Raw genomic sequence first — 24,816 nt, 5'->3', positions numbered from 1 at the left:
TTCCTATTAATATGTCGGTATGGAGTTTATTATCGAATTGGCTACAAGTGCTGTCTGTGGTGGGAGATCTGAGATTCAACTGCCCTGGGGTAAGTGACTGGTCCTTTGGGATTAAGAGTAGCCTGAACATTGCTGGGATCCTTGGTGTAAGGGCCCATCTACCACACAGGCAGGCTCACCTGGGTGGTGAGGCGGATCGGAGCACCCACGGGAACTGTCCGTGGCTCCATGTTCCGGCTGTCACAGTGCCGGAGGGGTTTACACTCGATAACTGGCTGGTGCAATCTAGGTATAGAACTCCCTGCCCGTCTGGGGTTTGTGCCCTGATTCCTACCAGCCTGCCCTGAGGTTGGTCCCCACGCTCTTGAGTCCCTGCAGACAACTTGACAGGATTCCCATACCAGAGGTCGATTAAGCTCGTAGATTAGAACCCCAGTGCTGTTAAAATTTAAACTCAACAGTGAGCGTTGTAAGGGTTAAAGAACTGACCCCCTGAGTGAGCCACAGGCTCGGCTGGCTTGTGAGAAAAGCCCCTGGCCAGCCAAGTCTGCCATGTCCGATCCATCGAAAGCCCCAGTTCCAGAGCTGAGAGCTTTGCTCCTGATCTGGTGCCCAGGGGAGGAGAAGACCCACCTGCCACAGAGGAACCTCAGCTTGGAACTGGCCCGATTGCAGCACTGGGAGCCCAGGGAGACAGCGACCCCCAGAGACTGCCGGCGGAACTGCGGATCAGAGACCAAGCAGCCCAGGCAGCGGAGGAGAAAGCCACCAAAGACACATGGAACAAACAGCAGCAGTTATCGCAAATGAAGAAGCTGAGCAGACGGCACACAGGAGGCTGATAGACGTTCGTCCTCGTCCAGGGAGTGCCCTCACCATGACACGAGGGAGGGGGAGCAAGCCTGCCCCATTGATACCCAAACAGATGCATAAAAGGATTCCTGTCGGCCTTGGGAGACGATGTGGGATGCGCAATATCCCAGCAGAGAAGCAGCCGCCTCTCCTCTGAACCAGAGGAACAGGGGAAGCCAGACAAGTCTTTCATGAGAGGGAGGAGGGTGAGGTACGTGTACCAGGAATGTAACGCAAACGTATTGAAAAGGTGTAAGATTTCCTCTGAGCCCCATCGATTGAAGTGGAGAAACCTCAGAGTGTTTGACAATGTCACTCGTGTGGAATATGCAGATAACGTGTAATTTTATGAGAAAATGGACAATGAGGGAGGGGCTGAAGGTGATTATGGAAAATCTTTGATCGGATGGCCCCGGAGCAATTGTTTAGGGTAGTTACAGATGAGGTAAAGAATCATAGAATCGTAGAATATCAGGGTTGGAAGGAACCTCAGGAGGTATCTAGTCCAACCCCCTGCTCAAAGCAGGACCAATCCCCAAGTAAATCATCCCAGCCAGGGCTTTGTCAAGCCCGACCTTAAAAACCTCTAAGGAAGGAGATTCCACCACCTCTCTAGGTAACCCATTCCAGTGCTTCCCCACCCTCCTAGTGAAATAGTGTTTCCTAATATCCAACTTAAACCTCCCCCACTGCAACTTGAGACCATTACTCCTTGTTCTGTCATCTGCCACCACTGAGAACAGTCTAGATCCATCCTCTTTGGAACCCCCTTCAGGTAGTTGAAAGCAGCTATCAAATCCCCCCTCATTCTTCTCTTCTGCAGACTAAACAATCCCAGTTCCCTCAGCCTCTCCTCATAAGTCATGTGCTTCAGCCCCCTAATCCTTTTTGTTGCCCTCCACTGGACTCTTTCTAATTTTTCCACATCCTTCTTGTAGTGTGGGGCCCAAAACTGGACACAGTACTCCAGATGAGGCCTCACCAATGTCAAATAGAGGGGAATGATCACATCCCTCGATCTGCTGGCAATGCCCCTACTTATACAGCCCAAAATGCTGTTAGCCTTCTTGGCAACAAGTGCACACTGTCGACTCGTATCCAGCTTCTCATCACTGTGACCCCTAGGTCCTTTTCTGCAGAACTGCTACCTAGCCATTCGGTCCCTAGTCTGTAGGAGGGCATGGGATTCTTCCATCCTAAGTGCAGGACTCTGCACTTGTCCTTGTTGAACCTCATCAGATTTCTTTTGGCCCAATCCTCTAATTTGTCTAGGTTCCTCTGTATCTTATCCCTACCCTCCAGCGTATCTACCACTCCTCCCAGTTTTGGGTCATCTGCAAAGGTGATCATCTGGGACCAAAACCAGCCACGGTTTTAGAGGCTGCAGAAATAGTGGATGAATATGTTGAATCAAGGGCCCGGGGGGCGCGGGGCGGGAAATCCCAGGGGAAGGGAAATCCCCATCACCCAGCTTAAGAGGGGACTGGAAATAAACCTAACCCCAACTTTGATAAAACCCCAAGGCAGCCCAGGGTTTAGAGCGCGGAGCAAAGGGGAAGGCAGGCAGACAGGCTGACATCCCTGTGGGCCTCCCGGCCATCTAAAACCAACCAGCCCAAAACAAGGTAACCCCCTGATCCACGCCCCACCTGCCGCAGTGAACACCACTCCCAATGCCCCAGCGGTGAGCCACAGGGAATCCCGGTGAACTGTATTAGGACTGAGCCTGGGGAGGGTGGTGCAGCCTTTATTAAAATGCCAGGGTGAATGGCCTATGCTGCCCAGGCTGGAGGGAGCCCGTGTCCCAGGTCACTTTGGTCAAGGAAAGCTGAGCATGGGAGGAAGACAGGCCTCCTGGTGAAAATGTACGTGAACCAGCTTTGGCTGAGTCCCCCGGAACTGCACTCTGGCCAAGCTCCACCTGCAGTGCGAGGGCTGTAGGGGAGATCGTGTTGTGGGCATTCGGATCTGCTCCCCACTGAGGCTTGACGAGATCAGGAGCCTCTAGACACGCTCAGGCACACTAATAGTGTAACTCACGCCAGGAAGAGCACGGCTCTGCCTCGCCTGGCTTGTCTGTGGACAGCAGGGAGGGCTGCCGGGGGGGTGGACGCCCTCAGCCCTTTGTCAGCCGGGAGTACAGGGTGTGGCAGAAGGTGCCCCGCCCACGCTTGTAACCAGCTTTGTACAAAGGCTGCCTGGGGAGGTATCGCTTGAAAACTCCCCATTTCATGGTCAAATACGGGAAGATGCCACTGTCTGTTGTTACTACACAGCACACCTTACCCAGAGCGGCGGTGCCACTGCAGCCACTCCGCCGGGACAAAATACGCCCCCCCCCCCCCCCCAGCGAGGGCCGGTAGCCCCGTTGATGGGAGCGCGGCTTCCACCCACCCAGCGCTGTCCGCACCGGCGCTTTTCCTCCGTAAAACTTTTGTCGTTCATGGGGGTGTTTTTAAGCGACAAAAGTTTAATGATGAAAGTGCAGTGTAGACACAGCCTAACACACGTTCCAAGGCTAGGGAGGAGCCAGACCAGTTCCTCAGAGACAAAGGGCCAGGTGATGTCTCAGCCAGCTGTAAACAAGGCCAATGGGCCCTTACCTGCTACCTGGCCAGTCCTTGGCAGGAAAGGGGGCAGGGGCGAAAAACCTACATCTTAGCAAAGATCCAGCCTGGGTTTCCCATCCACACAGCCTGCCTGCTGTTCGTTCCCGGCTGGAAATGCTTCTCAGAGGGGGGAAAGAACTATAAAAAGCAGGGGCAGACAACACAATGTACCCTTCCCTCCCCCCTCCCCCCCCCCGCCCAATGAGTCACTGCACCGGAAGGGACAAAGGAAGCCGCCATTTCGCTGAGGAAGAGCTCCTGGCCTAAGAAGTTTGGCCAGCAAGACTGTTGAGAGCATGTGGTGAGAAAACCTTGGCATTGAATTTCCCCTAGTTTGCTGAGTTAGTCCTTAGCTGTGCTTGATCTTCAGTTTTCTTGTAACTAGTTCTGACTTGTATGGTTCATTACTTGTATTCACTTAAAATCGCCCTCTGTAGCTAATTAACTGGTTTTATTGTTTGAACTAATCCAGTGTGTTTGAACTGAAGTGTTTGGCAAACTGCATTTGGGATAACAGGATTTGTAGGTTTGCCAACTTGGGTTGGACGGATTCCTGGAAATTTCATCACATGTCCTAATCTTGAATTAAAGATTCGTCTTTAATTCCTGGAAGCTCCAGAATAAGTCTGGGGTTTGGCAGCCTGAGGATTTGTGCATTGTCCTTTCTATTAATAAAACGACAGACTTCGTATAGCTTGTACTTCCAGGAGAGGGCTGGGCAGTCCCTGGGGGGAAATCCAGGGTCACCCTGCGATACAAACCCGGCTGGTAAGAGCCAAGGGGTGGCTGGCTGCAGCAGGCACACAGTCCATGTGGGGAGTGACTTGCATGCTGGAGGCTGTTTGCGAGCGGCCCAGGACTGGAGGCTAGAGCAGCAAAGCCCAGCTTAGAGAGCAGGGGCAGCACAGCAGGGTTTGGAGACACCATTGCTTTGCTCTTAACTTCAGGGAGACCCCAAAAGCCGTTATGGGGGCTCAACAGGCTGTGCCTTCCCTGGCCAAGGAGAGGAATGCGGCTCACAGTCACGCCCCAGCCAGGGAAGGAAAGGGTCACTTTTTCCTAGGAGGTGGTTATTGTCCAGGGAGGCTCCCACAAGGGAAAAGAGGAGTCCTGGGGAGGTTTGCAAACAGGTATCTGTGCCTATAAGCACAGGGCAGAGGTGCTTCAGGTGGGTCACGACTGTCCCTTTGCCGAACACTCAGGAGTGAAGAGAGCCTGTGAGAGGCCCGGACAGAATTGCTATTGGCCTCACGTGTGTGAGACAGTAAAAAATGCCTGTAAGAGTCGTGTCTTACGTCAGACGCATCAGAGGTTAAAGGGACCCTGCGCAGCACCTTTGCAGCCATTGCCCGTCATTAAGGAGGTGTTGCCAGAGCGTCTGCAGACATTGTGGGACCCCTACCCAGCCCTTCCAGGAATGGGAAGACACATCTACTGGTTGTGGAGGATTCTGCCACCAGGCACCCAGAAGCCACAGCTTCGTCTATCGCAGAAGCTGAAACCGCGGCTACTGCCTTAATCCCCATTTTAGCAGAGTAGGATTTCCCAGGGAAATCTTGTCAGACCATGGTGCAAATTTCATGTCTGTAGTTTTCAGAAAGTGATGGGAGCTGTGTGGAGGGAGACACGTAAAGGCTGTCCCTCCTCCCCCCCATCATCCAGAGACAGATGGGCTGGTAGAAAGATTCAGTGGGACATTGATGTCTATGCTGAGGATGTGTGTTACCCAGCAGGAGAATGACTGGGATGTGTTGCTCCCTTATTTGTTATTCACATACAGGAATGCACCCCAGGAATCTACAGGGCTTGCCCTCTTTGATCTTCTTTATGGGAGACAAATGAAGGGACCCCTAGATTTGATTCGAGGCTCTTATGGCCAGACCTACGAACCAAGCAGCAGGGCCAACCTTTGCTCAGTCTGGCCAGCTATCACGGAGGTTTGCAAAGGGGATTTGTGGCCCCCATAACAGACCTTACCAAAAAGGGGCAGCCAGCCTGGCTGCTAGGAACAGGCCTGGGAGAAAGGCTTAAAGGACATCAGAGAGGCTTTGTCTAAAGAGCCGGTTTTGCCAGCCCAGATTTCAGCTGTGCCCTGACGTCGAACACTGAGCTAGTGTGACGAAGTGGGACTGTTCTTAATGTTTCCTCTGAATACTGTGTGGGTGCCTCAGTTTCCCCTATGCATTTCTTAAGTCTCTAGGGGGTGGGGAAAGGCCAGTGTGCATAAATCACTGACACTCTGTCTCCCTGGCAACAAACGGCCAGGGCCCTTCCCCCCCTGCAAGGAAATAGCTAAAGGTGAACAAAGAGATCAGGTGACCTCCTGGCCCAGGAAAGAGACAAAGCCGGAAGAGGGAGGGGCTGGAGCGGGTTTGAGAGTTGGAGCTACCTGGGTACTAGGAGTGAGGGCGGACGTGGGTGTCTGGCTCTCTGAACCCCATAATGGACCCGGCCAAGGGGTCCCGTTCGCCGCTGTACCTACAAGCTCTGTTTTAGCCCGTGTTCCTGTCATCTAATAAACCTCTGTTTTACTGGCTGGCTGAGAGTCATGTCTGACTGCGAAGTGGGGGTGCAGGACCCTCTGGCTTCCCCAGGACCCCGCCTGGGCGGACTCGCTGTGGGAAGCGCACGGAGGGGCATATGCTGAATGCTCCCAGGAGAGACCCAGGAGGTGAAGCCGTGTGAACTTCTTGCCCTGAAAACAGTCTGCTCCCAGGGAGAGGAGGCTCCCCAAAGTCCTGACTGGCTTGTGGGGAGCAGTTCCAGAGCATCGCCCGGGGACTCCGGGACAGCCAGGCACATGCTAATGCAGGCTGGGGCGGGGGACAAGGGGCCCCCATCATCTTCCTGGGTAAATAACTGACCCCATTGAACAGGGCTGTGCTGGCAGTGAGAGGAAATCCTGGGCCATTGTTTGGGCTATTCAACAATTTAAGCCTTATCTGTTTAAGAGAAGATTTAAGCCTGGTTTTAACAGGCCGCACCCTGCTAATCTGGGTGCAGCGGGCCAAAGGGACCAATTCCAGACGATTACGCTGGAGTCTGGCTCTTCAGGAGTAGGAGCTGGAAATAATCCTGATGCCTTGTAAAGAAAAGGGGGACCCTGAGGCTTATTCGGGAGTGCCAGAGACACCCCTTCTGACCCCATCTGGGCATTGGGAGAGTGATGCTGGCAGCCCAGGTGCCAGCTCATGCCACGGTGCCCGTGTCTCAGGTGCACGCTGACAGGTACAAGCTGGGGGGGTTGTAAAACAGGCATTAGAACGATGAGAATGTGTTTAGCATGTAGACGTTCCGGAATGGTTCTGGAATGCTTGTGAGCGGCTGCAGCACCGACTGCACTTACAATACTGCACGGGGCTATCTGAGCGTTTGCATCCTGAGCTCCTGTGACTGCAAATGATCAGTCAGGAGAGAGACATTAACTAGAGCAAAGGACTGACCCCCCCCCCGCCAGCAGGGGTCACATCCTCCCCAGCAGGGACGGGCCATTGACAGCAGACGGAGGAGAGTGGAACATTAAAGAGGACAAAAGACTGTTGGTTACTGTCCCTCTTATCCCCCCATGAAAACGAGTCATGCAAGTGGATTCCTCCCGTCAGCTGAGTTCACAGCTCAGAGCACGAGAGAGAAGGGGAATAAAAACCCCGAACAAGGAGGAACTGGATCTCTGGGCTGCTTGGGCTCTGGGGAGCAAGGTTTCTAGGCATAAGCAAGGGATCCCCAGCTGCTTAGCCAGGGTTAGCCCTAAAGCACATCTCGAGCTTACTGATTATAGAAGCTTCTATTACCTTTTGAAACTTAAGATTGTAATTCATTGGTGTATCTATGTTTACTTGCTTTAACCTTGAAAATAACTCTCTGGTTTCTTTTTCCTATTAATATGCCGGTATGGAGTTTATTATCGAATTGGCTACAAGTGCTGTCTGTGGTGGGAGATCTGAGGTGCAACTGCCCTGGGGTAAGTGACTGGTCCTTTGGGACTGGGAGTAGCCTGAACATTGCTGGGATCCTTGGTGTAAGGGCCCATCTACCACACAGGCAGGCTCACCTGGGTGGTGAGACGGATCGGAGCACCCACGGGGACTGTCCGTGGCTCCATGTTCCGGCTGTCACAGTGCCGGAGGGGTTTACACTCGATAACTGGCTGGTGCAATCTAGGTACAGAACTCCCTGCCTGTCTGGGGTTTGTGCCCTGATTCCTACCAGCCTGCCCTGAGGTTGGTCCCCACGCTCTTGAGTCCCTGCCGGCAGCTTGACACCTTCCCATTCCCACGGGAGAGCACAGAACCCCCCATCCCCACGAGAGAGCTGGGAACCCCCCATTCCCACGGGAGAGCACAGAACCCCCCATTCCCACGAGAGAGCTGGGAACCCCCCATTCCCACGAGAGAGCACAGAACCCCCCATTCCCACGAGAGATCTGGGAACCCCCCATCCCCACAGGAGAGCTGGGAACCCCCCATTCACACGGGAGAGCTGGGAACCCCCCATCCCCACGGGAGAGCTGGGAACCCCCCATCCCCACGGGAGAGCTGGGAACCCCCCATCCCCACGGGAGAGCACAGAACCCCCCGCTCCCACCACAGGACAGCCCAGCAGAACACGGCTTTTTGCCCTGGCACTCACCAGACTTGGGCAGTGGGTATGACGTGTTGTAATGGTTTTCAAAGAACTTGAGGATGGGCCCGGTCACGTTGAGTGCATAGTCCCCTTGCCCGTCTGCGATGGCCTTTGGCCGGCCCCAGATCCGGATCTGCAAGAGGAGACTCGAGGCTCAGTCAAGGCTCCCCTACCCCACAGCCGAGCCAAACTGCCCCCACCCTGTCCTGCTCCCTACCAGCACTTTGTCCTGCATGGCCTCCACTGCCTCAAACTGGCTGACGATGAAGGCCAGCAGGTATGTGGACATCTTGGGGGTGGTCTCGAATTTAGTGATGTTCCAGGTGGTGCCATCGATGGTCTGCTGCACGGAGCCTGAAAGAAGAGCCACAGCTCCATCATCAAGGCTCACGCTCCTCCATCCCCACCCCAGAGCAGGACGCAGTGCTCTCCTGGGAGCCCCTTCCTCCCCATAGCAGGCATGTAGCTCACTCCCCGGCAGCCTGGCTCCTTCCAGCCCCCGAAGCAGGGCTGCAGTCCCCTGGCATGGCTGGGGAGTGGGCCCCTTGCGTGGCCCTCTCCTTGCCCTCCCCCCCCCCGGATCTCTCCGGCACTGGTCCCAGCCACCAGCGTGGGGCAGAGCTGGAGTCCCCCTAACACCAGTTTGGTTTCCTGCTTTGCTTCCCTCATGCTTCTCCCCCTGCACCCACATCCCCCTTCTCCCATCCCTGGGGGGACGATGGCTCCGGTCCCTCTGCCCCCACACGGCCATGGCAAGTGCAGGCAGCCGAGCTCAAGCAGAGCTGCCCCAAACCTGTGATGAGCGGAGGGGCTCTCAGGGGGGGGCTGCCTGGCCATGTTGTGGGGCTGCGTGTGGGCATCAGGCTCAGGGGAGCCCACGTGTGAGTTCATCCCACTCCCTACTTCCCAGCCCCTTCCTCTTCTCTGCTGGCTGCTCCCCCCACGGGGGCCCCGTGTGCGCTCAGTGCTCGGCTCATCTCGCCCAGTGACCCGGTGTGACGAACTGGGCCTGTTCTCACGGTGGTCTGTGAATGCTGACAGGGGAGTGTGCTGGGATAGTCTGCATTGCAGGATGGGATCTGCCCGAGGGCGCATACCTGAGTGTGTAACATGAGAACCCAGGAAGGGGTTGAAGGCGAGGCGACTCCTTAGCCCGGGAAACTGAACAAAGGCTGTGGGAGGGGTCGCTAAAGCAGAGGGCTGGAAGCAGGCTGGAAGCAGGGTGGAAGGAGGCTGGAGAGATGGCTGGGAGGCAGAGATGGCTCTGACCCCCCAAAGGGGGGTGGGCTGGCATGCCCTGGGACCCCAAGCTGGACCTAACTGAGGGGGGCCCTGTTGTCTGTGCCTGCAAGACCTGTCTTGGACTGTATTCCTATCATCCAAATAAACCTTCTGCTTTACTGGCTGGCTGAGAGTCATGGTGAATCGCAGGAAGTCGGGGGTGCAGGGCCCTGAGTCCCCCAATACTCCGTGACAACTGGTGGCAGCGGTGGGATCTACTGCACCCCGTGGACGGCGCTTCCTGCAGTAAGTGACTGGGGAGCAGTAAAACGAAGGGGGATTGACGGGGACCAGGCCGGCTGAAGAGTGGGAGAGAGACGGTTATTACCCCTGGGAGTGTGTGACCAGCGAGAAGGACTTTTGCAGTAACAGGGTCCCCCGGGGGGATCGCAGCAAGTGGTCCCAGGGGCGGAGGAGTCTGCAGCTCGACCCTGGCAGAGAGGCGGTGACCTCGAGAAGAGCTGGCACACTAGGGGTCCCCCTGGGAACTGTGGGGAGCTGTGAGCACACAGGCCGGTGAGTGGCCAGCAGGAAGATGTATGCCAAGCGGCTTAAGAGCGACCTGGTGGAGCTGTGCAAGCAGAGGCGGCTGCGCATTGGGAGGTTCACTAAAGAACAGCTCATTGCCCAGCTGGAGGCGGAAGATCGCGCGAATGAACTGATCCCTGTGTCTCAGGGAAGCAGCCTGGCAAATGCAGCGCAGGCACCAGTGTCTGTCCCAGCTGGGAGTGGTCAGCCGGCTGCTGAGGGCTTCCCGAGACCCCTCCTTCCTATGCCTAGGGGAAGGGTGGGGAGGAGCCCAGCAAATACCGAAGGCACCGTGACCCCCCCGGCCAGCAGGGGGTCCCCCCGGCGAAGCCCGCCGGCCAGCAGAGGATCCTCCCGGCGACGTTCGGCATCCGGGGAGCGGAATTGGCTGGAATGGGAGAAAGAGCTAAAACTGAGGGAGCTGGAGGATCGTGAACAACAGAGACAGCATGAAGAGAGACAGCGTCAGCATGAACGGGAGGAGAAAGAGAGACAGCATCAGCGTGAAGAGAGACAGAGACAGCATGAACGGGAGGAGAATGAGAGACAGAGACAGCATGAAGAGAGACAGAGACAGGAGAATGAGAGACAGCGTCAGCATGACCTGGAACTGGCGAGATTGAAGGACAGCGAACCCCCGGCTGCGGTGAGTGAGGGGGGACCCAGGACTGCACGGAGCTTTGATAAGTGCATCATGGCCCCATACAAGGAGGGGGAGGACATGGATGACTTCCTGGAGGCCTTTGAGACGGCCTGCGAGCTGCACCGGGTGGAGCCCGCGGACAGACTCCGGGTCCTTACCCCCTTACTGGACCCCAAATCCGTGGCATTGTACCGCCAACTGGGAGAGGCAGAGAAAGGGGACTACGAACTATTCAAAAAGGCCCTGCTACGAGAGTTTGGGCTGACTCCTGAGATGTACCGGGAAAGGTTCCGGAGTCAAGATAAAACCCCTGAGATCTCATATCTGCAACTAGCCGCCCGCATGGAAAGATACGCCAGCAAGTGGGCTGGTGGGGCCCAGACGAAGGAGGACCTGATTAAACTGCTGGTACTGGAGCAACTGTATGAGCGGTGCCCATCCGACCTGAGGCTGTGGTTGGTGGACAGAAAGCCAGAGAACCCGCGACACGCCGGGCAGCTGGCTGATGAGTTTGTAAAGAGCCGGTCAGGGGGTGGCAGGGAGGAGTCCCAAAGGAGCAATCCCACCACAACGCAGAGAGAGAGTCACCATGGGACCTCCCCGTGGGAAAATACAGAAAAACCCCATCAGAGGGGAACATCCGGCATCAGGACCATCCGACCCACTCAAGGGGACCCATGGGACATGGGCTGCTACCACTGTGGCCAAAAGGGCCACATACGGGCCCAGTGCCCCAGGCTCAGGGACAGACTGAGCAGGCCGAACCCACAGAGGGTTGACTGGGTAGAGACCCAGCCCGGCGAGAGGCAGCATTCCCAGGGAAGGGGGGCTGGCAGAGTACCACCTGCTAAGGAGGGAGGAGAGCCCCAGGCCAGCTTCTCTGGGGGGCCAGATGCTCCGGATTCAAAGTTCTCCGTTTACAGGGTTGGCGCGGGGCTGTCCCTGCGGAGCGAGTGCCTTGTTCCCCTGGAGGTGGATGGGAAGGAAGTTTATGGTTACTGGGACACGGGCGCAGAGGTGACACTGGCCCGGCCCGAGGTGGTGGCCCCAGATCGGGTGGTGCCCAACACCTTCCTGACCCTGACCGGGGTGGGCGGGACCCCATTCAAGGTTCCCGTAGCGAGGGTACACCTGAAATGGGGGGCCAAGGAGGGCCCCAAGGACGTGGGAGTGCACCACCATTTGCCCACTGAGGTGTTGATGGGGGGGGACCTAGAGGACTGGCCCAGCAGCCCCCAGACCGCCTTAGTTGTGACCCGCGGTCAGAGCCGGCGAGGGGCACTGCGCCCTGGCCTTGGGGGGGGTGCCTTGCCTGAGGCGCGGGGCCCTAACCTGGTGGGGAGGGAACGCCCAGGGACGCGGCTCAGGGAGGCTGCAGCTTCGGACCCAGCGGGCGAGAAAGAGCAGGTGGCCATCCCCGTCCCAGCTGCTGAGTTCCAGGCCGAGTTGCAGAGAGATCCCTCCTTGCGGAAGATAAGGGACCTGGCCGACCTCAATGCGGTACAGACCATGGGACGAGGTGGCCGGAAAGGATTCCTGTGGGAGAAGGGGTTCCTGTACCGAGAATGGGCTCCCCCAGGGAAAATGGAGTCAGGGGGGATCAGGAGGCAGCTGGTGGTACCCCAGAAGTATCGCCGCCAGCTGCTGTGCCGGGCCCATGACATTCCCCTCTCAGGGCACCAGGGAACCTGGCGTACCCAGCAGAGGCTGCTACGGAGCTTTTACTGGCCTGGGGTCTTTGCTACTGTCCGACAGTACTGCGGATCCTGTGACCCCTGTCAGAGGGGGAGGAAGGCCTGGGACAAGGGGAAAACAGCTTTAGGACCCTTGCCCAGCATAGAGGAGCCTTTTCGGAGGGTGGCCAAGGTAAAAAGGGCGGCTCTAAACCAAGAGAGCCCAAAACACAGACCTCCAGACTGGAGCGCTGGGAGAAGACCACAGCCCAGTTGGAGCCCCAGAGGTATGGGGGTGGGAAAAGGGCGCAGGCCGCATAAACCTTCCCACATGCGAACTGCGAGTGCCATCAAGCACCCCCAACCTAAGGGGGAGCGTGAAACTGGAGGGGCCTGGTGTAATTCTCACCAAGGAATGGGAGGGATGCGGGGGCATCCATGGGAACGGGGGTAGGTTCGAACTTCCCCGGGTCACTGGCTAAAGTGACCCTGCTCAGTTCGGTCTCGAAGGGGGGAGAGATGTGACGAACTGGGCCTGTTCTCACGGTGGTCTGTGAATGCTGACAGGGGAGTGTGCTGGGATAGTCTGCATTGCAGGATGGGATCTGCCCGAGGGCGCATACCTGAGTGTGTAACATGAGAACCCAGGAAGGGGTTGAAGGCGAGGCGACTCCTTAGCCCGGGAAACTGAACAAAGGCTGTGGGAGGGGTCGCTAAAGCAGAGGGCTGGAAGCAGGCTGGAAGGAGGCTGGAGAGATGGCTGGGAGGCAGAGATGGCTCTGACCCCCCAAGGGGGGTGGGCTGGCATGCCCTGGGACCCCAAGCTGGACCTAACTGAGGGGGGCCCTGTTGTCTGTGCCTGCAAGACCTGTCTTGGACTGTATTCCTATCATCCAAATAAACCTTCTGCTTTACTGGCTGGCTGAGAGTCATGGTGAATCGCAGGAAGTCGGGGGTGCAGGGCCCTGAGTCCCCCAATACTCCGTGACACCCGGCCAGCCAGGGAACATCCCCAGGGGGCCCGGGTGCAGACTCAGCCCAGGCCCTGCTGGAGCTGTGGGGGGCCGAGGAAGCCCAGTGGGCGTAGCCCGTGGGGAGGGGCAGGAGGCAGGGTGGAGGCTGCTGGCGCAGGGCACCCTGTTCCCAGAGCTGCCGCGGCCCCGGCTCACTCACTCTGCACAGGCATGTTGGACAGCGCCGTGTGGCTGGGGCTGTGAATCAGCGTGACCGTGAAGTTGGCCTTCATGGCGGGCTCGTCGAAGCAGGGGAAGGCTTTCCGCGCGTCGGGAGCCTGCATCTGCGTGGTGGCCACGACCCTGCAAGCAAAGGCAGCCCGCTCAGCCCTGCCAACCCCGGCAGCCACGGCTTGGGGGTCCCGCAGGCGGGCCCAGGACTCCTGCCACTGGAGCCCCAAGGGGGCTGCTCACACCTGGGCTGGCCCTGAGCCCCCAGGCTCCCTGAGCCCCCGGCGGGGTCTGTCTGCACAGGCAAGCCCCAGCCTGGAACCACACAGCGCTGCGGGCTGGGGAGGGGAGCTGCAGACCCTGCCTGCCCTGCACTGGACCTGGCCAGCACTGTTAGCCCCTGGCTGGCTGGGCATTAGCCACCCAGGGAGAGAGAGCCCCCGGGGGAGGGGGAATGCGGGAGGAAGGACCCGGCCGGGGAGAGGGGGAATGGGGGGGAGGAAGAGCCAGGCAGGCTGGGCTGGGGGGGGGAGGAGGGGGAATGCGGGAGGAAGGACCCAGCCCAGGAGGGAGGGAGAATGGGGGGGAGGAAGGACCCAGCCCGGGGGAGGAGGAGTGGGGGGGAGGAAGGGCCAGGCAGGCTGGGCTGGGGGGCAGGGAAGGACCCAGCCTGGGGGAGGGGGAATTGCGGGGGAGGAAGGACCCAGCCAGGCAGGCTGGGCCCGGGAGGGAGGGGGAATGGGAGGAAGGGCACAGACAGCAGGAGAGGCGACCGTACCCCAAAGAGCTCCCCCCAGTGACATTAGGGATGTGGGTGGGGGGTCTGGGGCCCCAGGCTGCCAGCTGCAGCTTGTAGGATTTCCAAATTTCACCTGGCTTTAGCCGGCACCAGCAGCTGCTGTCAGAGTGGCGTACTCGGTCCATAGGAGGGGGGTGCCCAGGGCTGACGGGGGCGGGGGGGGATGCCAATACAAATTACTGGGGCCCGGCGGTCTGAAAGGGGACCCGGGGCCTGGCTTCCCCCCCTCTCGTCACCTTACCGGGGCCCGGTGGTCCGGAAAGGGGCTCGGGGCCCGGCTTCCCCCACCACCACCCCATCGGCCCTGTTTAGCCGGTCCGCCCTTGCTGGGGGGCCCGAAAAAAAATTTCACGGGGCCCGAACCCGCTCTCGGCGGCCCTGGGGGTCCCCAGCCCCGAAGTATCTTGCAGCTCCCCTCCTGCACACGGTATGGGTCCGTGGCAGTGTATGGGGAGGAGCTGGACTTGGGGGGCGTGGGGACACCCTGCCCCTCAGGCATTTACATTGCTTCTGCCCCCACAGCTGCAGCCTGCAGCCAGCCCCATGCCTAGGGAACCCTGGGCAGCTGGCACGCCCCCGGGTGCTGCGGGTCACCCCAAATTCTGCTGCAGTTTTGCCCCTTCCCTTGCCCCCCACTAGCCGGTTGCCCCCCCGGGGCCATACCTGGTCACTCCATCCTCCACATACTCGCTGCGGTAGAAGCCAGCCAGGTCATCAGCCAGCTCCCCCGTGAAGCTGCTGACTAGCTCGTAGCTCTTGCCTTTCTCCAGCTGCCCCTGGAGCTGCACCACCAGGTACTGGGTCTGGGTCTCCAGCCAGGTCTTTGTGATGGGCGGGGGGCTGGAGCCACTCACCCCCTGCAGCGAGACCAGGAAGCCGTTCTGCTCTGTGTAGTTGAGCTGCTTGCTGTGGAGCAGAATGAGGTCGGTGGCACTCTGGCAGGAGAAGCTCACAGTGCTGTTTCCTTTGAAGATGTAGAGGCCGGAGGCGTCCGGGGTCAGGAAGGGCTGCAGGGTCACGGCGTAGTGCTCCGGGATCAGGGACTGGGGGAGTCTGAAGTTGTTCCAGGGATTGGCGGGGGCGGCCGTGGTGGCCAGGGGGGGTGTGCTGGTCACGTTGGCCGGGGTGGAAGAGATGCTGGGCAGCAAAGTCTCTGCATTTTTTTCCTTCTCCTGCGAGTACACGACTGAGAGGGCGATGATGGTGGCCACGGCGCCCAGGCCCAGGATCATGCCCACGATGCCCAGGGTCTTGCTGATGAAGAAGCCGGCTGCCATGGTGCGCTGCTGGCGAGGGAGACGCAGGGCAAGTAGCAGTGCCAGGCTCACCGCAGCCTTTTATCCGGCTCCCAAGGGGCTGTCAGCTCTGGGTTAATGGGTGAAGTATTAAATGGCTGGGAGGCTCACAAAGGTCACTGCAGCTTCGCAGCATCTGGGACAAGCTCCTCACGCCCCCACCCCGCTCCAAGAGGAAGTTAATGGGAAACAGGGCGTCTGTGATAGCGCCTGTCTGGGGGAAAGCAACAGGATCAGTCTCCTTCCAAAAGGACCAGCACTGGTCTCCCACCACATGTGAAAGTGGGGGCTACTGGTTAGAGCAGGGGCCTAGAGGCAGGACTCCTGGGTTCTCTCCCCAGCCCTAGGAGGAGAGGCTACTGGTTAGAGCAGGGGCCTGGACTCAGGACTCCTGGGTTCTACCCTCAATCTGGGAGGGGAGTGGGTGCTCATGGATAAAGCAGGCAGGTCTGGGAATCAGAACTCCAGGGTTCTAGACCCATCTCTGGCTTGCTATGGGACCGTGGGTCATAGACTCATAGAATATCAGGGTTGGAAGGGACCTCAGGAGGTCATCCAGTCAGGGCCGGCTCAAGGGTTTTTGCCGCCCCAAGCAGCCCCCCCCCAAAAAAAAGCTGCGATCGCGATCTGCGGCAGCAATTCGGCGGGAGGTCCTTCACTCCGAGCCGGAATGAGGGACCCTCCGCTGGATAGCTGGACGTGCCGCCCCCCTCCGGAGCGGCCACCCCAAGCACCTGCTTGTCAAGCTGGTGCCTGGAGCCAGCCCTGCATCCAGTCCAACCCCCTGCTCAAAGCAGGACCAATCCCCAAGTATATCATCCCAGCCAGAGCTCTGTCAAGCCTGACCTTGAAAACCTCTAAGGATGGAGATTCCACCACCTCCTGAGGTAACCCCATTCCAGGGTCCCGTTAGCCTCTTTGTGCCTCAGTTTCCCCCATGTGACATGTTTACAGGCACATCCATAATGCCATATATAAGACACAGGAGGTCACTGGCCCACTCTACTCAGCACTAGTGAAGCTGTGTCCAGGTCTGGGAACCAAGCTTTAGGAAAGATGTGGAGAAAGTGGAGCACGTCCAGAGGAGAGCAACGAAAATGGCACAAGGTTTGGGAAATCTGCCCTGTGAGGAGTGGTTAAAAACTGGGCATGTTTAGCTGCGAGGGGAGCTAAGAACAGCCGGCCCATCTGCGAAGGGCTGTTCTAAAGAGGACAGGGATCATTGTGCTCCGGAACAGGCTGCCAAAGGAGGTTGTGCAATCCCCATCCCGGGAAGGTTTGAAGAGCAGGTTGGACAAACCCCTGTCAGGGCTGGTCTAGGTTTTCTTGGGCCAGCCTCAGCACAGGGAGATGTACTTGGTGGCTTCTTGAGGGCTTTCCAGCCCTGGGATTCTACAGCCACCTACCTCAGCAGCGCTGAGGCCACCGCCCGGCTGTTTGCAAAGCACCTCGCGCTCCTGGGGTGGGAGGCACAAGAAAAGCACAAGGCATTGTCAGGATGTTGGTGTGTGCACCTCCCTGGCTGGTGTGCATTTGGGTGTGCTCACCTGCCCACACTGAATGGGCTGGCTCAGGCCAGCGTCTCACCCACCATGACGCCAGGAGCCCTGGCCTGCTCTGGGAGCCTGACATGGGGGATCCTGGGGGTACAGCCTCTGCCGGCTGCAGTGGAGCTGACAGGTGTGGGGGCTGCGGGATCTGCCAGCCACCTGCCAGGCTTACAAAGTCCATGATCTGCTGCATCGTGTAATAAACTTTATCAGCTTATCGGGGGAGCGAATAACTTGCAGAGGCCCTGAACGAGGGTTCCCGGAAGTGCGTTCTCAGTTCCCACATTTCAGTGCCAGCCAGGGGCCTGGGAAGAGAGAAGCCAAGCCAAGGAGCACGCTCCCAGCCTCAGTGCCCAGAGCAGGCCTAGGCAGGTCTGTAGGTGAAGGAACTTAAGTGGCTGCTGCTGGACCTGCAGAGACAGGCCAAGCACCCACGCCATGGAGCAATGCGCTGTCCACCTCCTCAGCGGAAACCGCCTGGTTCCCGGTGCCCCACATCCTGAGTCCCCACAGCCTGAGCCTGCAGCATGGGGCCCAGGTGTGGGAGCTGGGAAGTCGCGTGGGGCGTGTCTGCGAGGCAGCTCTCACTGGGAAGCCGGGGTGCTTAGCGACCCTGTCTGAGCTCTAGGACAGCAGCGCGACCCAGCCTTCAGAACAGTGCAGGGCGTGGGGCCAGGCAGCCGGGGGCGCCCCTCCATTCTGGGCCCTGCTGGAGCCACCCCAGAGAGTGCACTGAGGTCCTGGGGCAGCTGGCAGTGGGGAGCGAGTGGGGCCAGACCTCAGTGCAGGGCCAGCAGGACTTTGGAGAGGACGTTGTGTGGAGCAAACACTGCACTTTGAAGAGCGGGGCAAACGCATGCAGCCCCGGCACTCCTGGGCCAGCCCCCAGCCTGCACCTTGGCTTGGGCAGACGGCAGCTCTGTGAATGAACCAACCGATGCTGGGGGGGGGGGGACATTCCCAGCTTCCCCTGGCTATCTGCTGCATGGCGGAGCCACACCCATGGCCTGCCCCTCCGCCAGGCTCTCCCGAAGCCCGCTGCCCAGCCTGGCGCAGTGTGGCCATTCCCAGCAGCTGGGCTGGACGCGAAGGGCCCCTGCAGCGGTTCCCACGCCGGGAGCCGGGAGCCGAGCGCAGGCTGGAAAGACGTGTTCAGACGGGGGGAGATTTGCTTTGGCAAAAGACACTGACAGTTTCCAGATGCAAAATATCACGACCCCCCACCAGCTGGGAAGCAGCTCTCTGCCCCCTTGCTGCAGCCCCAGCTCCCCCAGCCCGGGGACCAGCCCCAGATGTTTCTGCAGGCATGGAGCTCACGCCACAGATTAGCTGTGGGGACAGAAGCAAGGTTAGGCTGCAAATAGCCCTGTCCGGAGCTATCTCTGGAGTCGATCCTTGGGGCTGGGAAGGGTGAGGACCCACAGGCCCACCCTCCAACTCACACACTCAGTCCAGCCCCCCCCAACTCACACGCCCAGGCCAGCCCCCCACATTCTCCCAGCTCGCACACCCAGGCCAGCCCCCCACCCCCAGCTCGCACACCCAGGCCAGCCCCCCATCCCCCTCAGCTCACACCACCCCCAGCCCTCCCAGCCAGCTCACACAAACACCTCCAACAACTTGTTGACACAGAACAATCCCCACACCTCTGTCACACACACCCTTGCTCCCCACCCCGCACAGTTCCATTCAAAGAAACTTTACTGGCAGGATGAATTCAACAAGTGTTGCCAAAGTGCAGGGAAAAGCCTAACTCACTGGTCTGTGTCAGGGGCAAGGACACCCCCCCACCCACGGATCACTTGCTGTTTGTGGGTTCCCCCCCCATCAGCCCCAAACACTTGACCCTATTCTGCCCCAGCCTTTCCAAGGGAGAAGGCGCTGGGTGAAAGCGCCCGTGTGCAGGGGTTGGAGCTGTGTAGGGGGTGCCTATGTGGTGGGCAGGGTGGATGGGGTGTAAGCGTGTGTCCAGCATGTAGGGGGTGTACAAGGTGTGTGTATGTGTAGGGGCTGTGCAGGGTTATGGTGTGTATGGGTGTGCAGGGTGTAGGGGTGGGTAGGGTGTAGAGGAAGGTATGGGATGTGTGGGTGGGTGTATGTGTGGCAAGGGGCATGTGTGTAGGGATGTATGGGGGCATGTGGGGTGTGCAAGGTATATGGTGTGTGTGAAAGAGAAATGGACAGGGTATGCTGGGTGTATGTCTGTAAGGGGTATGCAGGGGTGTGCCTGGGGATGTACAGGGGATATGGATTGTGGGGGGGGTGCAGGATGTGGGAGGGGTGTGCATAGGGGCTGTGCAGGGGGTACGGATTGTGGGGGGGCGCAGGGGGTGGGAGGGGTGTGCATAGGGGCTGTGCAGGGGATATGGATTGGGGGGGGCGCAGGATGTGGGAGGGGTGTGCATAGGGGCTGTGCAGGGGGTACGGATTGTGGGGGGGCGCAGGGGGTAGGAGGGGTGTGCATAGGGGCTGTGCAGGGGATATGGATTGGGGGGGGCGCAGGGGGTAGGAGGGGTGTGCATAGGGGCTGTGCAGGGGATATGGATTGTGGGGGGGCGCAGGGGGTAGGAGGGGTGTGCATAGGGGCTGTGCAGGGGATATGGATTGGGGGGGGTGCAGGGGGTAGGAGGGGTGTGCATAGGGGCTGTGCAGGGGATATGGATTGTGGGGGGGTGCAGGGTGTGGGAGGGGTGTGCATAGGGGCTGTACAGGGGATATGGATTGTGGGGGGGGTGCAGGGTGTGGGTGGGGTGTGCGTAGGGGGTGTGCAGGGGATATGGATTGTGGGGGGGGTGCAGGATGTGGGAGGGGTGTGCATAGGGGCTGTGCAGGGGGTACGGATTGTGGGGGGGCGCAGGGTGTGGGAGGGGTGTGCATAGGGGCTGTGCAGGGGGTACGGATTGTGGGGGGGCGCAGGGTGTGGGAGGGGTGTGCATAGGGGCTGTGCAGGGGGTACGGATTGTGGGGGGGCGCAGGGGGTGGGAGGGGTGTGCATAGGGGCTGTGCAGGGGATATGGATTGTGGGGGGGCGCAGGGGGTAGGAGGGGTGTGCATAGGGGCTGTGCAGGGGGTACGGATTGTGGGGGGGCGCAGGGGGTAGGAGGGGTGTGCATAGGGGCTGTGCAGGGGATATGGATTGGGGGGGGTGCAGGGGGTAGGAGGGGTGTGCATATGGGCTGTGCAGGGGATATGGATTGTGGGGGGGTGCAGGGTGTGGGAGGGGTGTGCATAGGGGCTGTACAGGGGATATGGATTGTGGGGGGGGTGCAGGGTGTGGGTGGGGTGTGCGTAGGGGGTGTGCAGGGGATATGGATTGTGGGGGGGGTGCAGGATGTGGGAGGGGTGTGCATAGGGGCTGTGCAGGGGGTACGGATTGTGGGGGGGCGCAGGGTGTGGGAGGGGTGTGCATAGGGGCTGTGCAGGGGGTACGGATTGTGGGGGGGCGCAGGGTGTGGGAGGGGTGTGCATAGGGGCTGTGCAGGGGGTACGGATTGTGGGGGGGCGCAGGGGGTGGGAGGGGTGTGCATAGGGGCTGTGCAGGGGATATGGATTGTGGGGGGGCGCAGGGGGTAGGAGGGGTGTGCATAGGGGCTGTGCAGGGGGTACGGATTGTGGGGGGGTGCAGGGGGTAGGAGGGGTGTGCATAGGGGCTGTGCAGGGGATATGGATTGTGGGGGGGCGCAGGAGGTGGGAGGGGTGTGCATAGAGGGTGTGCAGGGGATATGGATTGGGGGTGCAGGATGTGGGAGGGGTGTGCATAGGGGCTGTGCAGGGGGTACGGATTGTGGGGGGGCGCAGGGTGTGGGAGGGGTGTGCATAGGGGCTGTGCAGGGGGTACGGATTGTGGGGGGGCGCAGGGGGTAGGAGGGGTGTGCATAGGGGCTGTGCAGGGGGTACGGATTGTGGGGGGGTGCAGGGTGTGGGAGGGGTGTGCATAGGGGCTGTGCAGGGGGTACGGATTGTGGGGGGGCGCAGGGGGTAGGAGGGGTGTGCATAGGGGCTGTGCAGGGGGTACGGATTGTGGGGGGGCGCAGGGGGTAGGAGGGGTGTGCATAGGGGCTGTGCAGGGGATATGGATTGGGGGTGCAGGATGTGGGAGGGGTGTGCATAGGGGCTGTGCAGGGGATATGGATTGGGGGGGGCGCAGGGTGTGGGAGGGGTGTGCATAGGGGGTGTGCAGGGGATATGGATTGGGGGTGCAGGGTGTGGGTGGGGTGTGCATAGGGGCTGTGCAGGGGATATGGATTGTGGGGGGGCGCAGGGGGTAGGAGGGGTGTGCATAGGGGCTGTGCAGGGGGTACGGATTGTGGGGGGGCGCAGGGTGTGGGAGGGGTGTGCATAGGGGCTGTACAGGGGATATGGATTGTGGGGGGGGCGCAGGGTGTGGGTGGGGTGTGCATAGGGGCTGTGCAGGGGATATGGATTGGGGGGGGTGCAGGGGGTGGGAGGGGTGTGCATAGGGGCTGTGCAGGGGGTACGGATTGTGGGGGGGGTGCAGGATGTGGGAGGGGTGTGCATAGGGGCTGTGCAGGGGGTACGGATTGTGGGGGGGGCGCAGGGGGTAGGAGGGGTGTGCATAGGGGCTGTGCAGGGGATATGGATTGTGGGGGGGCGCAGGGGGTAGGAGGGGTGTGCATAGGGGCTGTGCAGGGGGTACGGATTGTGGGGGGGGTGCAGGATGTGGGAGGGGTGTGCATAGGGGCTGTGCAGGGGATATGGATTGGGGGGGCGCAGGGTGTGGGAGGGGTGTGCATAGGGGGTGTGCAGGGGATATGGATTGGTGGTGCAGTGTGTGGGTGGGGTGTGTGTAGGGGGCTGTGCAGGGGATATGGATTGTGGGGGGGCGCAGGGTGTGGGTGGGGTGTGCATAGGGGCTGTGCAGGGGATATGGATTGGGGGGGGCGCAGGGGGTAGGAGGGGTGTGCATAGGGGCTGTACAGGGGATATGGATTGTGGGGGGGAGCGGGGGTAGGAGGGGTGTGCATAGGGGCTGTGCAGGGGATATGGATGGGGGGGGCGCAGGGGGTGGGAGGGGTGTGCATAGGGGCTGTGCAGGGGGTACGGATTGTGGGGGGGGTGCAGGATGTGGGAGGGGTGTGCATAGGGGCTGTGCAGGGGATATGGATTGGGGGTGCAGGATGTGGGAGGGGTGTGCATAGGGGCTGTGCAGGGGATATGGATTGGGGGGGCGCAGGGGGTGGGAGGGGTGTGTATAGGGGCTGTGCAGGGGATATGGATGGGGGGGCGCAGGGGGTGGGGTGCATAGGAGGGTGCAGGGGGTGTGGAGAAGCAGGGACAGCCATAGCAGGAGGCTCCCACTCACCTTTGTGGCTTCATCCCCAGGGCGCGTTCCAAGCTCCACAGGGGCTGCTGCCTCCAGTCCCGGCCCAAGCAGGGATGTGGATCCACAGGGCTGCAGAATCTGCCTCCTCCCCTCGGCTGGCCCCAAACCAGCAGCAAAAGAAAGTTTCCTCCCAGTGCTCCAGGGGAAGTAAGGACCTGAACCACACTCACCACCTTAACCCCTGCACTGCTGGCCAGCCCCAGGCAGGCTCGGCTGCCAACAGGGCACTGCCCTGGGGAAGCTCACAGCGTGAGCGGGCCTGGCACGGCTGGCAGAGCCCTGCACTGAGCGATGTGCCATGCATTGGCTCCACGGCCCGGGCAGTGCCCATGTTGCTGAGCGGGGGCCCGAGATGGAGGCTGGACATCGGATTCTGACACACAGACCTTGTGGTGCTGAAGTCCCCCTGCCCAGGGACGGTGCCTCCCCCCCGCTGCTCCCCAGGGACCGTCCGCCGAATTGCCGCCGAATAGCTGGACGTGCCGCCTCTCTCCGGAGTGGCCGCCCCAGGCACCTGCTTGACAAGCTGGTGCCTGGAGCCGGCCCTGGTTGCTACATCTGGGGCCATGGGCCCCGCCACAGCGTCAGTCACCGCTCCAGCCTCAGCGTGTTCCAGTCCCTGCCGGCCCAGCCAGCCCTTACCCCGTTCCTGGCAATGCCAGGGGCTTTCTGGAAACGTACGGCACTGTGCCGGAGAAACTCGCTGGAGCAACACGCCCCCGGCCGCCAGCAGGAGGCGTCAGCGGGGCTCCGTGCACATGCAGCGTCGTGGGATGGATCCCAGCTCCTCCATCCCAAAGGCTGCTGGGCTGTTGTCTTGCCTGTGCAGAGCACTGCAGCCGAGACCCGTGGCTCACGCTCGTGCACACAGTGCAGCGTGCCCTACGGGGCTGGGGCCAGGGCGCTGTACGGAGCTGGGATCCGTGGGAACTGGGCTTGCTTGGGAGCCAGGCCGGGGGACTGGGCTCTGCCAGGATCTGTCTCTTGCGACCCCAGGTCTAGTGGGAAATGGCTGTGGGAGCGAGTCCCATCCCAGTGGCCAGGCTCCCCCACCCCACTGCCTCAGTCTCCAGCCACAGCCGTTTGTGCCAGCGCTGATGACCTTGGCACAGGTACTTCCTGGAGATTAGTGCCCAGCCGGGGACCCCCAACTGCACCGGGGGCAGTCGGCTGCTCACAGAACCCCAAATGGGCCCCTCTCCCCAGGCATGCCCTGCACGGCTCCATGGGACTCTAATGGGCCCTGCCCCCGTGCCTGTATTCCAGCGGCCTTGCCCCTGTGTGGCCAGGCCGGGCCGACTCGGCACTGCTGCCATGGGGGGTACGGCACTGGGGGACCAGGGGCCTTTCCAGATCTGCTCCACTCGCTGTTCCAGGCTCTTTAAAGTGATTCCAGCTCTCCTGGGCCTTGGGGCAGATCCCAGAACCCAGCCAGAGCCGCTGCCTGGATGGATTTAACAACATACCCTCCACCTCTGCTGCCCCGGGCCCAGCCCTGGCGCCCGTCAGCCACCGGCGCCAGGGGATTTCACTGGGCTGCTCACATCAGAGAACCAGAGGGCCAATGCCGGAGATGCCCCAGAGGCCAGGACACAGGCCCCTGCCCCACCCCCACATCAAAGAGCCCAGTCACCAGGACTCTGGGCCCAGCGAGGAGGGCTGGAAGAATATAGGTCACGTTACGGCACGAGGAACGGGCCCAAAGCACACGACCGAACAGGATGCACTCAGGAGCACACCGAGTTATTGTGTTAGCGTGGAGTGACCCTGTGAAACACCACTGCTGGCTGAGCTGTGGGCTGACGTAACAGAACTAAAACACGGGTGCGGTCAATCATTGGCTGCATAAGGAACTCCTTTTTCATAACCTGTAACGAACAAGTGGGTCATTGCCAATGATTGGCCCTCGGCTCCAGCGGGGCCAGACGAAGCAAACGCGGAAAGGGTCCTTTGCTTCCCATGCTGGAGCCCCCCAAGAGGGCGCAGCCCTCCTGGGTTAGCCGCTTGGGCCGGATCTTGGTCACAGGCTAGAAGGTTTGTTGCGCTCTGGGGTAGTCTCACTCACTGGGGGTAGTCTCACTCACTGGGGTAGTCTCACTCATTTAGGCCTTTCCGGCGGGTTTCAAGCAACGAGAGCATTTGGCCCCTGGCTGAATAAGGCATTTCTGGTCCCCCCGGCATGGAACTAGCCTCCTGCATAAACAATCATCATGGAAACAAGGGCAGTGACTGATCCCACGGGCCCTGCTGGGCTCATGGAAACCCCAGGGGAGCCGTGAAAGGGGACTGCAGCCAGGGCAGGCGGCCAAGCCGCCTCGGGGCTCAGCGCTAGGCCAAGGTCAGCTCCCGGCAGGGGACAGCGAGAGCTGGAGGGAGCACAAGCCTGCACCTGTCGCACTGAGCAGGGGCTGGCAGAGCAACAGAGCCAGTGCCCG

The 24,816-nt window shown here is 60.3% G+C and overlaps 1 protein-coding gene across 4 annotated transcripts in view; it reads right to left on the bottom strand.

Annotated features, from left to right (window-relative positions):
- ANPEP (alanyl aminopeptidase, membrane) overlaps positions 1–22,467 on the bottom strand; it is a 37,481-nt gene extending 15,014 nt beyond the window's left edge. The window contains exons 1-5 of one of the 4 annotated variants that reach the window (XM_054042810.1): positions 22,361–22,467; positions 14,856–15,701; positions 13,383–13,525; positions 8,302–8,438; positions 8,091–8,217 (exon numbers count right to left, since the gene is read on the bottom strand). In XM_054042810.1, coding sequence (XP_053898785.1) covers positions 8,091–8,217; positions 8,302–8,438; positions 13,383–13,525; positions 14,856–15,469 — 1,021 coding nt within the window. In that variant the 5' untranslated portion in view covers positions 15,470–15,701; positions 22,361–22,467. The remainder of the gene's footprint in view (positions 1–8,090; positions 8,218–8,301; positions 8,439–13,382; positions 13,526–14,855; positions 15,702–22,360) is intronic. The other 3 variants (XM_054042811.1, XM_054042812.1, XM_054042814.1) reach the window with 3 other exon arrangements.
- Positions 22,468–24,816: the final 2,349 nt, after the last annotated feature.

This window comes from Malaclemys terrapin, chromosome 10, assembly GCF_027887155.1.
Source record: "Malaclemys terrapin pileata isolate rMalTer1 chromosome 10, rMalTer1.hap1, whole genome shotgun sequence".
Classification (NCBI taxonomy): Eukaryota; Metazoa; Chordata; order Testudines; family Emydidae; genus Malaclemys; species Malaclemys terrapin.
The sequence above is the reverse complement of the archived record's forward strand: the minus strand, read 5'-3'. Positions and strand labels throughout refer to the sequence as shown.